Genomic DNA, 12192 nt, shown 5'->3' with positions numbered 1-12192 from the left:
CATGTGATTGGATGTGCCTTTGGTACCACAACCCAACCCAAGGCAGTCTTGAACTATATGAAGACAACATTGGACTAGGAAGGCACAGAAATTCAAAATCCCAACGAGAGAAACAATATTTTTGCCATTCCTAACCACTCCCATCTCCAGGATGGAATGTATTGCTCTTGAATCAAGTTCAGAGGTGGATTGGGGCACAGTGACCAGGCAAAAGGATGTTAGGTGGAGTTTCTGCTGGTTTCCTATTGCCCCAGATTAAACCTGAGCAGAAGGCTTGCACCATGAGGCCAACTAAAGATTCCAAGTGGACAATCTCATCCCACTACCACAGGCAAACAACCAACACCAAGCAGGGGACTTGTCGACATGGACGCAGTCCAGGAAACCCTGAGAGACTTTCTGAGATCTTCTTGGGTGTCCCTCATCCCTGAGCGAGGGAGCTAGCATTAGGAGGAAGGGGCTTGCAGGAATCACTGTGCTGCTCTGTCAACTACCTTCCACTCCATCTGGTTCAGTGCCTTTCCTCTCATCCCACCCATACTTACCAGTCTTTAAAGGATCCATTGCCAATGGCCTGGATTCTGCTAGGCTGATAATTCTCAGGTTTGGACTGTCCAAAGTAGAAAGTGCAAAGCTCTGCACATTTCCTGATGCACACTGGGACCCTTATTCTGTTAGGACACTGGATGGGTTTATAGAATGCCACCAGGTCTTATTGCCAATGATTGCCCCATCCCACTACATCCACAGTAAGTTCCACTTTATAAGCCAATGACCTTGTTCATAGAAAACACAAGTCCTTTTGTAAGTTATGAGCAAGACCATATTTTTCAATTTTCAAAATGGAATCATATAATCCAAAAGAAGAATGGAAATTGTATGAATTTACATTATTAAGTATGAAATTTATCTTCATTTAGGTCAGAAACAGGCTAGGATTGGATTAACCACCCCTGACGTAGTATTGCTTCTGATTTTATTTTCTCTATCCTGAGGATTTACAATACAGAAGCAGGCTTTTTTTTAGATTAGATTCCCTACAGTGTGGAAACAGGCCCTTCGGCCCAACAAGTCCACATCACCCCTTGAAGCATCCCATCCAGACCCATTCCCCTACATCCCACTCACCCCTGAACACTACGGGCAATTTAGCATGGCCAATCCACCTAGCCTGCAATCTTTGGACTGTAGGAGGAAACCGGAGCACCCGGAGGAAACCCACGCAGACACGGTGACCATGTGCAAACTCCACACAGACAGTCGCCTGAGGCTGGAATTGAACCCGGGTCCCTGGCGCTGTGAGGCTGCAGTGCTAACCACTGAGCCACCGTGCCGCCCTGACTCAACTGATCCATGTTGGTAGTTATATTGCTTGTTTGCATCCTCATAATCTTCTCCATTAAATCGCAGCAGCATAACCTCTTTCCCTCATATTTATCGAACGTCCCTTGAATACATTTATACATTTCACCCCAACTCTTCATTATGAAAGCAAATTCCACATTCTTATCACTCTCTGGATAAGGAAGCTTCTTATGAATCCTAACTCAGATTTCTGAGATTCATGTTTTGATCCTTAGCTTTGGTCTCCTCCCTTCACATCTACCTTATTAAATCGTCTGGTGATTTTATAAACCTCTATCAGGTCACTCACAATGAAGAAAATAACACATCTAGAATGGGCCAGGTCCATTACTACCTGATGTGTTTCACTGCTAGAGTTGCATTTCCACTCCCCCCCTCCCCCCGACTGAAATAACTCCAGAGGCTGATATCCCGTCACCAAATCACCCTTTATTTACACATGCATAGTACTTGAGACTGGTCCAGCTTCCTCAGAGCCACCTCTCGGACTAAACAAAACCTCTGACATCCCTGTTTGTATCTGTCAGCCAGGGCTCCCTGGTTGAACCAGATTAATACCCCAGTTAGGGAGCTTATATTCTATGAAATCCACCCAACTGACCTTATTACAATCACTACACCCACAACAGGCCTAAACCAGTGGCTGCTCAATACTGGGTAAATTTGCTTAACCTATGGATTTGAGGTATGGAAAAAAAATCAGAAAATTTTACACTAGCTGCTGGCAATTAACATGCTTCCAAACTAGTTTAGATAGTCAACTGGTTTTGTACTCAAACTGATTCTGGAAACAGTTCAATGTAAGGAAGGTACATTCTTTAGTTTATTGTGCCTTTAATGATTTTGGCATTTGTAAGCACTAAATCAAAATTTCAGTTTTCATTTTGGATAAATACAATAGCCTTAACTTGCACACCCACATTCAGACTCTGGAAAAACTTCTTAGGTTGCAGTTATTGTAATTTGAGAAATGCTAATGCCCACATTTCCTGAAAATGTTCTAATGCAAGGTCACATTCTGAAACACCAACTCTGTTTCTGTCTGCACAGAAGCTGAGCATCCTCTGTTTTTATTTCACATTTCCAGCATCCAGTTTTGATTTTGGACTAGTCTAAAAACTGAACTAATCTATTCTAATTAACTTGAAACGATGCACTGGATCAGACTTTGCTGGAGGCAAAAAGCATTTTCTTGGTGCATTTATGTCAAAGCAGCAAATTACATGGAAAAAAAATCCAGCAATTTATACTAAATGTCACTTACATAATGCATGGTTTCCTGACTCTTACAGCATAATCAATGCACTGATGAAACTTAGACTCAAACAGTCCTAAAATAATTTTTTTAACAGTGGAATGGTGCTTTTAAATGAACATTAGCTGCCTCTTGATCTCTGCAGGCATTAGAACTTATTTTATAAGAAGAGGTTATTTGATTAGCAAATTAAAATATACTTTGTCATAGGAAAATAGTTGGGTAAGAATCTTGTAGAATAAGAATCAGACAGCTTGGACTTCTCATTTTTAATTTCTATCAAATTTTAACTTGTTCTTTGGTGCCCAGAAATTACAGACTGTGTTCTCAAAGATTCAGTGACGTTTTTTATTGCAGTGTTTCCTTTTTAATCCAAGTAATGGGAAATTATGTTACTGATGTGTTATTTCCCTTTATCACTTTTCAGGGCTTTCTCACGACACCTCCTGATAATAACTACAATTATTAAATGACTTGGGGAAAGTATCAGCCACAAGAATGAAAGGGTTATCAAGCAACCGAGGACACCATATTGCAACCAATTGTGACCCTTTGTGTGATACATTGTCCCACCAACAGGAAAGGAAGCCATACATACTCAATCCAGTTGACTCCCATCATGACGATCATTCCTATTGCACCCAGCGGAACTCCTTTCATTCAGAGTGCATGGTTCCATTCAGTGATCAAATATCAAGTAGTACTTTTCCCAGAAGACATTACAGTTCACAGCATGACCTTAAAGACGAATGTGCCCTGGTGCCTGCACCTTCAACCAATAAAACCAATCGCATCCCTGCCAATCTCCTGGACCAATTCGAGAGGCAACTCCCAATCCGCCGCGATGGGTTCCACACCTTACAATATAAGCGGACAGCCCTGGAACATCGGAGTGAAAGTCCAGGAAGAATCCGCCACCTGGTTCACTCAGTGCAAAAGCTGTTTACCAAGTCACATTCTCTTGAAGGACCGTCCAAAGGAAATACAAATGGTAATAAAGCAGGTCATGATGAAATGCATGGTACAAAACGTGGCAAGCGCAGCAAGAGCAAAGATAGGAAGTCAGAACCGAAGAACAAATCTAATATTTCGGGGTGGTGGAGCTCAGAAGATAACTTGGATGGTGATGTATGCATTTATCATGGGCCAGCAAATGTGATGACCATGGGTCGATGTCCTGACCGTTCAACATCTCAGTACTTCATGGAAGCTTATAATACCATAAGTGAACAGACATTAAAAACTTCCAGAAGCAATAATGACATGAAATGCACGACTTGTGTAAATATTCCACTGAATGTTGATGCACAAATCATGAAGAAGAGCTCGTGGTCTTCAACATTAACAGTGAGCCGAGCCCATGAGGTTTACCAGAAATCCTCAATGAATCTTGATAATAAAACCGTCATGAAATCAGAAACGTGCCAGAAAGAGCGTTCATGCCAGTATCTCCAGGTATGCATCCAATGTGTGGCAATATCGAAGCATATTGCTGCTGCAAATATTGTTTACAAGTTAATAGTCTGTTTACACAATATATGCAATAGTTATTATTTATGGACTGTATTGGAAACAACAACACATTAATAGCACACCAAAACAAGAAAGATTCAGCTTCTGATTTATTACACTGGGAAGAAAAGTTTCTTTAAGTGATAACACAGTGTAGAGCTGGAGGAACACAGCAGGCCAGGCAGCATCACAGGAACAGGAAATTTGATGTTTCAGGTCAGGACCCTTCTTCAGAAATGGGGGAGAGGAAAGGGAGCTCCGAAATAAATAGAGAGGGGTGGGGCTGGGGAAGGTAGGTGGGATGGTGATAGGTGAATGCACATGGGAAGTGGTGGGGATTGGTCAGCTCCACACTATATTATCTCTGATTCCGGTATCGGCAGTTCTTACTATCTCTGAGTTTCTTTAAGGGGTATTGGTTTCACAAAAGGACCAAAGGAGCTTCTTTAGATATATAAAAAGCAAGAGTGAGGTCAAAGGGAAGAAAGGCCATGAAGCTAAGGTAATAATAAGAAGGAACCAGGACATAGTTGAATAAATAGGTAAAATAAATAAGTTAATAAATCCTTTGAATCAGTATTCAAAGTAGAAGACTTGAATAGCATTCACAATATACTGAATAATCAAGGCATTAAAAGGTGGGGCTAGTGGAGAAAAATTAACAGAATATTTACTACTGGAGAAAATAAACTAGAGAAAAGAATGGTGCTAAAAGCTATTATGTCCTCTGGGCCTGGTGGGATACATCTTAGAATGTAAAATAAATTATAACGGAGAAAATGGGTGCATTCATGGCAATCTTCTAAGTACCCTTAGATCCTGGAATATTACCAAAGGACTGTAAAACCACCTTTATTCAAAAAGGGAAAGAGATCAAAAACGGATAACTATAGGCCAGTTAGCTTAACAACTGTTGTTGGGAAAATGTTATAATGAATTATAAAGGCTGCAATAGCAAAATATTTAGAAATACATCATAAAATCAAGCAGAGTCAACATGGCTTCATGAGTCATGCATGTCAAGTTTATTAGACTCCTTTGAAGAGGTAACAAGAAGAACACATAAAAGTGAAGCAGAAGAGGTAATATATTTGGATTTTTAGAAAGCATTAATTGTGTGACCACACATTAGGCTACTTAATAAGGTGAGAGCAATGGCGTTGGAGGTAGCATATTAACATGGATAGAGGATTGCCTAACTAGTAGAAGGCAAAGAGTTGGGACAAGGGGAGGTATTTTCAGGATAGTAACCTGTAACCAGTGAAGAGCCACAGGGATATAATGTAATAGCAAAGCATTCAGAAATACGTAATAAAATTGAGCAGAGCCATTGTGACTTCATGAAGGGGAAATGATGCCTAACAATATTATTATAATTCTTTGAGGAGGTAACAAACAGGATAGGTAAAGTGGAACCAATAGATATGAACACTGAAATGAAAATAAATACCGCAGATGCTAGAAGTCTGAAAGAAGCACAGAAAATGCTGGGGAAACTCAACACATCCGGTAGCATCCTTGGAGAGAGAAAAACAGAGTACACTTTTTAAGTGTGAGATGACGTTTCTTCAAAACTGACCATCCTAAAGAAATCATTTTTTTTAGATGGCATTGGAAGCAGTCAAGAGAAGGGTCATGAGGTTGATTCCGATGTGGGGTTTTTCTTTGATGAGAAGATGTTGAATAGGCAGTGGTTACACTCATTGGAGTTGAGAAGAATGAGATGAGACCCCTTACTGAAACATATAAAATTCTTAGGGGTCTTGCTAGAGTAGATGAGGAGAGATTATTTCCTATCTAAAAACTGAAAGAACTATGGATGCTGTAAATCAAAAACAAAAGTAGAAATTTGTGGAAAAGCGTAGCAGGTCTGGCAGCATCTGTGGGGAGAAATTAAAAGATTATGAGTTTTTTTCACTCAGAGAAAGTGAATCTATGGAATTCTTACCACAGAGTGCTTTCAAGGCTACATTTATTCAAGACTGAGATAAACAAAATTTTAATCAGTAAAACTTCAAGTGTTATGGGGAAAGAAGGCAAGAAAGTGCAGTTGAGTATTATCTCCTTTTATGGCAGTGCAGACTTGATGGGCTGAATGGCCATTTCTGTACCTACATCCTGTCTTATGGTCTCACCCACACAATTCAACTTTAGAGACAGGCCTTCCTGATTCACACAGTAATTTTGCTATACCTCTGGAATACACCTGACCTTACATGCTGCATTGGAAATTCCACAGCCTTTGCTTTTAATGCAAGTCTTTTAACTATTTTCCTTATATTCTTCGCTAGTTTTATTTTCAGCCAGAGATGCCAGACTAACAAAGCTGTGGTTCAGAGGGTTACGTTTCTGATAATTTCAACAGACCAAAGTTAACAAACTTGTGCTGTACGGCCTTTGCAAAATTTCCTAAATGGATTCCTCACTGAGATCCTCATTCTTGAGAACAGCACTTCATTTAACTTCTTCATGAAACTTCGTCACACAGCGAGTAGATAAAGTATGGGATGAATTGTCCAGAAATGAGGTAGAGGAAGGTAGAATTGAAGCAGTCAAGAGGAATTTGAATGATTTTTCAAATTGAAATAACGTCCAGGATTAGAGGGAAAAAGGAGTGATTGGCTCGAAGTTAAATTGCTCACAGTCAGTACGAATGCAATGGGCTGAATGACCTCCTTCTGCGCTGTCCGTAACAATTCTGTGATTGTGATGCTGCACTCTGCTACTAATGATAATTTCATAATGACTCACTGTCTCACACCACTTCATTTGGCTGCTTAGAAACACTATCAAGGCAGTTTGTGAAAACTGTTTGAAATAAATTCCTTTTAATCAGAAATATGTTTTACTCTTCTACATTAGTTTACCCGTTTCATCCACTGGTTCTTTTACACATTTCTTCTTGTAATGTATTGTGATAACTTCATATTGATGGAAACCATTGGTGACTGCATAACAAGTACCTCCAAAAGCTTTTACTTGTCCACTTTAACTAAGTCATTTCAGCATTGGTTATACTTCTGTAGAGTTGCATTTAGCCTAATCCCATAATACACCAGATTATCTTGAATGATGTACTGCATTAGCAGTTTCCTACATTTATCTAGATTAAGGTCTATCTTCCATTTCTGAGCCCATCTTCCAAATTGACCTAGTTCTTGATATTTCAGGACTCCTTATTAATTCTGACTGCGACATATACTATCTCATCAACAAATTTTGTAATGTTCCAAGCTGTCACCTCTAATTAAGTTATGAATAGAAAGAATAACAAGGGATTTATAACTGGATGCATCCAACAGTGATCTACAATGGTTGCCTAGTCACTGCCTCTAGACAATTTTCTTCCCAAAACCAGTCCAACCTGTCTCTGCCACCCTAACCGGTTCTTCCTCTCACCCATCCCTTCCTCCCACCCCAAGCCGCACCCCCATCTACCTACTAACCTCATCCCACCTCCTTGACCTGTCCGTCTTCCCTGGACTGACCTATCCCCTCCCTACCTCTCCACCTATCTTCTTTTCTCTCCATCTTCGGTCCGCCTCCCCCTCTCTCCCTATTTATTCCAGAACCCTCACCCCATCCCCCTCTCTGATGAAGGGTCTAGGCCCGAAACGTCAACTTTTGTGCTCCTGAGATGCTGCTTGGCCTGCTGTGTTCATCCAGCCTCACATTTTATTATCTTTCTTCCCAATTCTCTTTCTTTTCTGTTTCCAATTGTTAAAACAATTCTCAAACAAGTTTTAAACTAACATAATTCCATTAATTTGAACTTTGTACACAAATCTTGTGAAAATGTATTAAATCCTATCTGAAAATGCAAGTAAATTATATCCTCTATATTTCCCTATTGTCATTGAAAAGATATAATAAGTAAATTATACCCCATAATTTAATGCTAATGTTCTCCGTAATGGCACGTCAGTGTACAAGCCATTCTGCAACAGCTGTTGTGTTCTGTACTTCCTTCTTTGGTTCAAAAGTGAAAATATTAGAAAATCCAAATGTTCACCACCAGCCTAAAATATAAACTAAATGTGTCTTGGCTGATGAAATACATTAATTCAATAAACAGAGCATTGCACCAGAAAAGCTCCAACATAATGAAGTGGGAAGCTCTACTTCTTTTCCTACACATTTCATATTCACATTAAAACATCTGTCGCTTGCAAAACGGATTTCATGATCCAGTTTGGTTTGGTGTAGAATGAAAAGTACATGCAAGCACAACCACAAAAATTAATAGAACCAGCCTTTGCAGCTTTTCATGGAAGACTGACGTTCCAAACTGGACTATTATATATCCAACTGCTCTTTATTGCTGATGTTCATCACTTTTGTTGTGGGATCTCATGGTCTGCTTTTCAGTCACCCACTGAATCTCATCATGAGTCCCTTTTGTGCTTTTCTCCCTTAATTCAGTACTTCAGAATTGGATGTATTTTTATGTACTTTGCATGACAGCTCTGCTTAAGTAGCAACAATGGCATACCACTCAACAACATCTTTAAAGTATGTAGGCAATAAAATTTATGTCCCACCAATAAATAGTGTGCATTTGTGTTGAAAATATTAGAACACGTATAAAACTGTTTCAGTGTAGGACTTTTTTAAAGCCTTCCCTTAGTTATTCCTGCTGCTGTCAAAACCTATGTGCGGAGTCTTATAGGAGCTTGAGCATAGAGTTATAGAGTCATACAGCACAGAAATAGACCCTTCAGTCCAAGCGGTCCATGCTGACCGTAATCACAATTTAAACTAATCTCACCTGCCTGCACTTGTCCCATATTCTTCCCAACATTTCTTATTCATGTACTTATCTAAACATCTTTTAAATATTGTTACTGTACCCATATCTACCATTACCTCAACTTCCTATGCTTCAGTGAAAAAAGTCCCAGCCTATCCAGTCTCTCCTTGTAACACAGACCATCCAATCCTGATAACAAGGTGTGGAGCTGGAAGAACACAGCAGGCCAGGCAGCAACAGAGGAGCAGGAAAGCTGACGTTTCGGGTCTGGACCCTTCTTTAGAGTCCAGACCCGAAACATCAGCTTTCCTGCTCCTCTGATGCCGCCTGGCCTGCTGTGTTCATCCAGCCCCACACCTTGTTATCTTAGGCTCCAGCATCGGCAGTTCCTACTATCTCAATCCTGATAGGATCCTGATAAATCTCTAATGAACTCTCTCGAACTTAGTAATATCCTTCCTATAACAGAGCAACCAGAATTGCACAATTTTCCAAACCTCCAACATCTCGCACAAACTCAACATAACATCCCAACTCCTGTACTCAGAGGTCTAAGCAATGAAGGCCGAGTGTGCTAAATGCCATCCATCAATATGCAATGCAAACTTCAAAGAATTGTGTTATTGAGCCCCTAGGTCTCTCTGTGTTCTACAATACCACCCAAGGCCCTACTTCTAATTGTGTAAGTCCTTCCTTTGTTGTTTTATCAAAATGCAATACCTCTCATTTATCCAAATAAAACTCCATCTGTCACTCTCTAGCCCATTGACCCAACTGATCAAGATCTCTTCTTAATCTTAAATAACCTCCTTCACTGTCCACTATACCATCAGTTTTTGAACAATGTGGGTTATGGTGAAATGTGTGGCAGAACCTGCAGTGAATGCAATGAGTCCCATCACAAAGTGGCGATCATCTCATTGCACCTTGACGCTTTTCACAAGCAGCAGGGTGAGATTCTCACCAGAGAGCAGCGAGATGCTAATGGATAATTATTACAGTTTGTTAAATGATTTGTTAACGCCACAACTCATCTCATTAATATTTAACCTCCCATCTAACCAAACTCGTCAAACAAGCTAGTCATCGTGGAAACTTGATATGGAACCAGAGTGCGCACCTGGTTAATTGAGCTCTCCATTTACTCTGAATCACCTCCACGCTGGACAAAGCCTAAAATCATCTCAAAATATGATACTCGGCTAATTGCATGCATTCTTCCTTCACAGATATGAGTATCTATCATCTACCAATCCAAAGTGATCAATCTGGCACCTCTACCATGAATGTTCCGGAATCACAGACTTTCATTGCAAGCTGCATTGACATTGCCTTAAAAAGTTGTAACAGGGATACCTAGTGCATGAGCAGAGACGCCCAGCCCATGGATTAGACCAAGCTGTCATTCTCAGTGCTACGCCCCTGCTCTCCTAGAATTTGCTCACTTACCTCCTCCCTGAATGCTCACAGCACATCGCCTTGCATTGCCAATTAGCACAGTTGGACAAACAGCTAGCTGGCCTTGTTGTTAATCAATCCTCAGTCAAGGGGAAAGACATCTTGCTGTACAGCACTTTGCTACATTAATCGCACACATTCACCATGTGGAAGCAGCTTACGTAGCAAAAGCACTGTACCTGCAGCTTACAGGTAGCCATGGCTCAAATTCTTCAGGGAACTGTACTCACCAAGTGCCCATCAGTCAGGAGGTCTCAGTACAGGAAGTTAAGGGCCATCTCCCGTAATGGAGTCTCAGTTCAGTGGCCTGGGCCTCTGCACGCCAGGGAAAGGGATGTTGTTTATCCATGGCTCCACAGGAACAAATCCAATGGGTAGAGTTAATGCAGTCAAGGAGATGTTGTATGCATTGATCATGAATCTAGCCATACCTTGGAGGAGAGGCTCAGTCATCGTCAGTCCATCGGGTCCACCCACAGAATCTAAGGAGGAAGGGGAGGCCAGTAAGAGCTGGCATAGCTGCTGCATTGATCCAGAGCAGGTTAGTGTTTAGAAATGGTGGCTGCATGGTCTGGGCCTGAGCGGGGTCTGACTGTAGGTGAGGTACTGTAAGCCATGCCTGAGAAGAGTGTAATGTGGGATTAGGGTTCATTCACAGTCAGGAGCACCCTGCTCTAAGGGAAGGGCAGAGTGTGACTACACTAGGCATGGTTACATTACATGTCCATGGTATGGCTGAGAAGGGGAGGCAATGGTAGGTAAATGCAACCAGTTTCTCAGGACGTGGGAAAGTGTGAAGTGTGTGATAGGAGGATACGTGGATATTTGGGAGCTGACTGAAAATGTCAGGCTGACTCTGGAAGTGGCTGAAAGAGGAGTGCTCGTTGTCACCTTCCACCATGTTGGAAATCAGAACTGACCACTGGGGAAGTGAATGGCTGTGAACAAACTCAGAGTGCGTGGGGCAAGTAACTCAACTGGTGAAGGAGAGAACAACAAACACAGACTACAGGGCTTTTAAAGGGGAACAACATAGGTCACAGGTACACAGGGTGCCTACTCTCTCGTTGTCTATAGCATCGATCCTGTCTGTACATGTCACCTCACTGGCACAGCCACTACTGGACAACCTTTTGGCAGTTACACATCCATGCACAGAGGGAGAGAAGCGTTCGGAATGTTGAATCCAGAGGATTGACTCGAGTCGGCAATCATAACAGGCCTCCATCCAAGAAGCCTTGTGTGTGGCCATGAACTGCCACTGGCTGATGGGAAAAAGCATCGAGTGCTTGCACAGGGAGACTCAAGAGCAGATACGTGAAGGTTTAAATTATCAGTATTTATGTACGCAGTCCGATTGACAAAACAAAACCTTCTTCACCCATACCACTGAAGTAAGAAGCTATGTTCATTTTCTCCCTGCCAGTACATCTCAGCGCAGTCCCTGCTCCTGCAGCTGGGGCTGGAGGGAGCCCAATCTGCCAATCTGATACAGAGCCCTTTGGCCTGAGAGATTTGGCAGGGGAAACTTTGGGCTGCTTTTGTCTAGACAAGTCACACATGCTGAAGGCCTTCCTGGGTTACATCCCTCTGCAGGAGCACACTGGAAGTGAAGCCCTGCTATTCCCTGAATCATCACAGAAGTTAAAGATTTTGTAAAAGTGTACAAAAGTCCCCAATTTACCTGTCTTTTAGACCCATGTTGACAGAAAGCATGGACCATATTTCTGTACTTAACAAAAATTGCTATTTATTATAAATAACTAAATTGTCGGTACAAATAAACAATTATGAACAGCTGATACATAATTCTACTTGTTAACACTCTGTGATCCCTTGTAAAAGTCCCCCT

At 41.3% G+C, this 12192-nt stretch overlaps 1 protein-coding gene across 21 annotated transcripts in view; it reads left to right on the top strand.

Annotated features, from left to right (window-relative positions):
- The window catches only part of dlgap1a (discs, large (Drosophila) homolog-associated protein 1a), a 715152-nt gene that overhangs the window by 496463 nt on the left and 206497 nt on the right, over positions 1 to 12192 (top strand). For all 21 annotated transcript variants that reach the window (XM_059646107.1, XM_059646106.1, XM_059646105.1 and 18 more), the window contains one exon: positions 3048 to 4075. In XM_059646107.1, the coding sequence (XP_059502090.1) occupies positions 3119 to 4075 (957 nt within the window). In that variant the 5' untranslated portion in view covers positions 3048 to 3118. The remainder of the gene's footprint in view (positions 1 to 3047; positions 4076 to 12192) is intronic.

The sequence above is a fragment of the Stegostoma tigrinum genome, chromosome 5, assembly GCF_030684315.1.
Source record: "Stegostoma tigrinum isolate sSteTig4 chromosome 5, sSteTig4.hap1, whole genome shotgun sequence".
Taxonomy (NCBI): Eukaryota; Metazoa; Chordata; class Chondrichthyes; order Orectolobiformes; family Stegostomatidae; genus Stegostoma; species Stegostoma tigrinum.
The sequence above is the reverse complement of the archived record's forward strand: the minus strand, read 5'-3'. Positions and strand labels throughout refer to the sequence as shown.